The 3194-nt window shown below is 35.9% G+C and overlaps 1 protein-coding gene across 2 annotated transcripts; it reads right to left on the bottom strand.

The window, feature by feature from the left end:
* Positions 1–343: 343 nt before the first annotated feature.
* Positions 344–2274, bottom strand: LOC21402241. 2 transcript variants are annotated; one of them, XM_010107250.2, is made up of 2 exons: positions 2114–2274; positions 344–895 (listed from the first exon to the last, which is right to left on the bottom strand). In XM_010107250.2, the coding sequence occupies exon 2, from the start codon at positions 869–871 to the stop codon at positions 539–541; it is 333 nt and encodes a 110-aa protein (XP_010105552.1). In that variant the 5' UTR covers positions 872–895; positions 2114–2274; the 3' UTR covers positions 344–538. The 2 variants fall into 2 exon arrangements, with proteins under 2 accessions (XP_010105552.1, XP_024027422.1); XM_024171654.1 differs by lacking the exon at positions 2114–2274 and adding an exon at positions 1166–1186.
* Between the last annotated feature and the right edge of the window lie 920 nt (positions 2275–3194).

The raw sequence follows: 3194 nt of genomic DNA, 5'->3' as shown, positions 1-3194 counted from the left end.
AAACACTGAAAAGTTAGCTCCCTCTATTGTCTTGCCATGTTTTAGCTTTGTTTCTTCCATAATGGGATTTAAAAAAAAAAAAAAAAAAGGAACTATTACAACAAACCGTACATTTGTGACTGGAGAATTATTTTTCAATGGAACACTAGTGTGCTTGAGAATAGTAGAAAATATTTAGATTTGCTGCTTACAAATGGAAAAAGACGCCAAATTAAAATCAAGTATGAGGACCCTTGATAAGTAAGATGAACATTGCTTGCTCTTGAAAGAAATGATAATAATGCCACTACAATCATATTTCAATCTTAACAATGACTATGGCAATACAGATATGGCATGAAGATGTGCACCTAATTTAAGATAACTTCTGAGTTGAACATAAACAGGAGAATTGGGCAAAAACTACAAGTGAGAAATCCAAAATTCAGCAATATACTCGTTGTTCTTCCGATAAACATTGTAAGCATCCATTATGTCTAGCTGAAATGGAAAACTGCTAGAGATTCTTACGCGATGAACAACCGATCAAACGACTAATTTACCTCCGGTGTTTTTTGCGCTTCGGCTCTAGTGATTCCAGGTGCAGTTCTTGACTTGCCTCTACAATTACAGTGGCATTTTCTACTACGTTTGTCTCTCCATCGTCAGCAATCTCTGATCTGCGTCTTTTCCGCTTGTGTTCTGATCGATCAGTCTTAAGCTCCTTGTGAAGCTGTTTTAACTCCTTAAATGATGCCAAGGTGCGACGAAGGTACGCAGCAATAGCTTGGGAAGCACCATTCTCGGTGGAGACGAATGTGGACAGAACAGAGGTAGCTTTGGAGAGCGGAATTGGCTTTGAGGAGATGACAGTCCCTGAGAATGTCTTCATTTTTAGCTTTTAGAGTTTAAGGTCCTGTAACAAGTCGAGTATATGTGTAAATAAGCAAATTCTAAATGAGTAAATATCAACCCAACTAACATTTCAGAATCTCCCCATTTCAGAATCTTGGAGATTTCATAAAAGTCGAGTATTGACCAAAGACAACCAAATTGGAGATTTAGGACTGGAAATATCAGTTATTTTTTAAATTCTAGCCGTGACTATTTTTGTTTTACTGAAATCATTCTCTAATCCTGGGGCCATAGCTAAAGCTTATTGAAGACATCAACCAACTAAACTCACTTAATCACATCTAACTCAAGGTCAACATGTCACGATAGTGCGGGTCGTCTCTCTTGAGTTGACAATACCATCCCACAATAGTGCAGGTTGTCAATCACTTTGAGGGTGTTTAGGAGATGTATTCAAACCCTTGATTCTGATTTTGCTACAGTGTTTTTCATCTCACAGAGAATTTGAATTCAAAAATTTCTTCTCTCAGAAAGCGCCCGCCAATGAACCAGAATCACTGACTTGAACGCGTGAACCGAACGAACCCTTCATGCGCTACTCTGTCTCCTCAAACTTTGTTCCCTTAGCAAGTAACCCCCTTCTATCCAATTCTGTTGGGCTTGACAAATCAATGCCACTTCCCTTTTTTTTTTCCTTTGAAAATTCCAGGATATCTATTTTTTTAAGGGATTTTGTGGAGTTTTTGTTCTTGTTTCCTTTTTTCCCCCGTAAACCTTTTATTTTTGGGTTCAAATGGCCTGTTGCAAAACATATTCATGGAATTCAATCCATTTGGAATGTACATAAGACCTATCCCTTGTATCTCAAACCGACACAATACAATTACATTCCAACATTTAGCAAATCATAGGCAAGTTACAGAACAAACTAATAGTACAAACAATAAGTAGAAAACGTCATTTTCAATAATCTCAAAACACGATTACTTTATCTACACTCACGGCATAAACTTGTCTAAGCTTTCGTTTTGCCCCAACAGATATACAACAAAGAGAAGCCACCATACTTGATTTCCATACAACAACATCAGGTTGATCATTTTTGCCAACAAAATCAAAACGAAAGAAAAAGGGGAACAATTTGACATGCCCTATCATTCTACGATTAACAACAAAGTATCCATATAAATATATATATATTGTAAATTTGTAACACCCAAAATTTGGCACACAATATTATTCAAAAAAGTCTCCGTCGTTCTTTTTGTCTAAAACTGACCTTGGGGGCGGAAATTGGGCGCCGCCGCTTGATGGTGGCTGGAGTTCGAAGGAGAGAGGAGAGAGGAGAGAGGAGAGAGATCGTCGGAGAGCGAGAGGGAGAAAGAGAGAGAGGCGGCGAGGAGGCCAAAAGAAGAGAGGGCGGAGAGGGTTTCAAACTATTAGCCGTAAACAGCGGGTCAAGTCTGGGTTAGCGGATTCACCCGACATTGACCCACTTTTGGAGCAAGAAAAAAATAATTGCAAAAAACAAAAACCCCATAAAATTTCTTTAAAAAATAGTTTTTTTTTAATTTTTTTTAATTTCAGGAGCTCCATTGTCTTAAGCGATTATGTGGGATTTTTTTTTCTCGTCTTCCTTAAAATGTGTATTTTTTTTTGTCTCGTTTTCCTTAAAATTTGTGTGTGTGTGTGTGTGTGTTTTTTTTTTCTGTGTGTTTGGGTTTGAAGAGGTTATTGCAGAAAACTTTATTAATATTAAACAATATTGATTTGTTAAGCATCGAACCGAATTGGACAGAAGGAGATTACTTGCTATAGGAACAATTGAACAAAGGTTGAAGGGACATTGTTGTACATTTTGAAAGTTGAGAATAAAATTACACAAGTCACTTAAGTTCAGAGAAAAAATATTGAATAAACGGCAAAAATGCGCAAAAGCTTAACTGTAAATTTTTTCTTTTATATTTATGCCCCACTAGAATTAAATATTGACTTATCGCACAGGTATGTACCAACATTTTTTCCCATCATCTATCATATTATTATATTAAGAAAAATGCTTAAGAACACTAATGTATTAAATACCATTACTATGTGGACGTTTAGTTCACGAATTTAGAATCATGATTCATAATTATTCTCGGTTTATGTGTATTTTTTATAAGAGAAAATACTGTAGTGAATCACAAATTATGATTCAAATCATGATACGAATCCTCATATCAAACACCCTCTAATAAAAGATAAGGCTCATTTATAGGCCACACACTACAAGTCTCACATTTTATTAGGGGTAGTGCAAAGTCATACCGCATTGTTCTTAATTATTCTCAGTTTATGTGTATTTTTTATAAGAGAAA

The sequence above is a fragment of the Morus notabilis genome, unplaced genomic scaffold (assembly GCF_000414095.1).
Source record: "Morus notabilis unplaced genomic scaffold, ASM41409v2 Scaffold102, whole genome shotgun sequence".
Classification (NCBI taxonomy): Eukaryota; Viridiplantae; Streptophyta; class Magnoliopsida; order Rosales; family Moraceae; genus Morus; species Morus notabilis.
The sequence above is the reverse complement of the archived record's forward strand: the minus strand, read 5'-3'. Positions and strand labels throughout refer to the sequence as shown.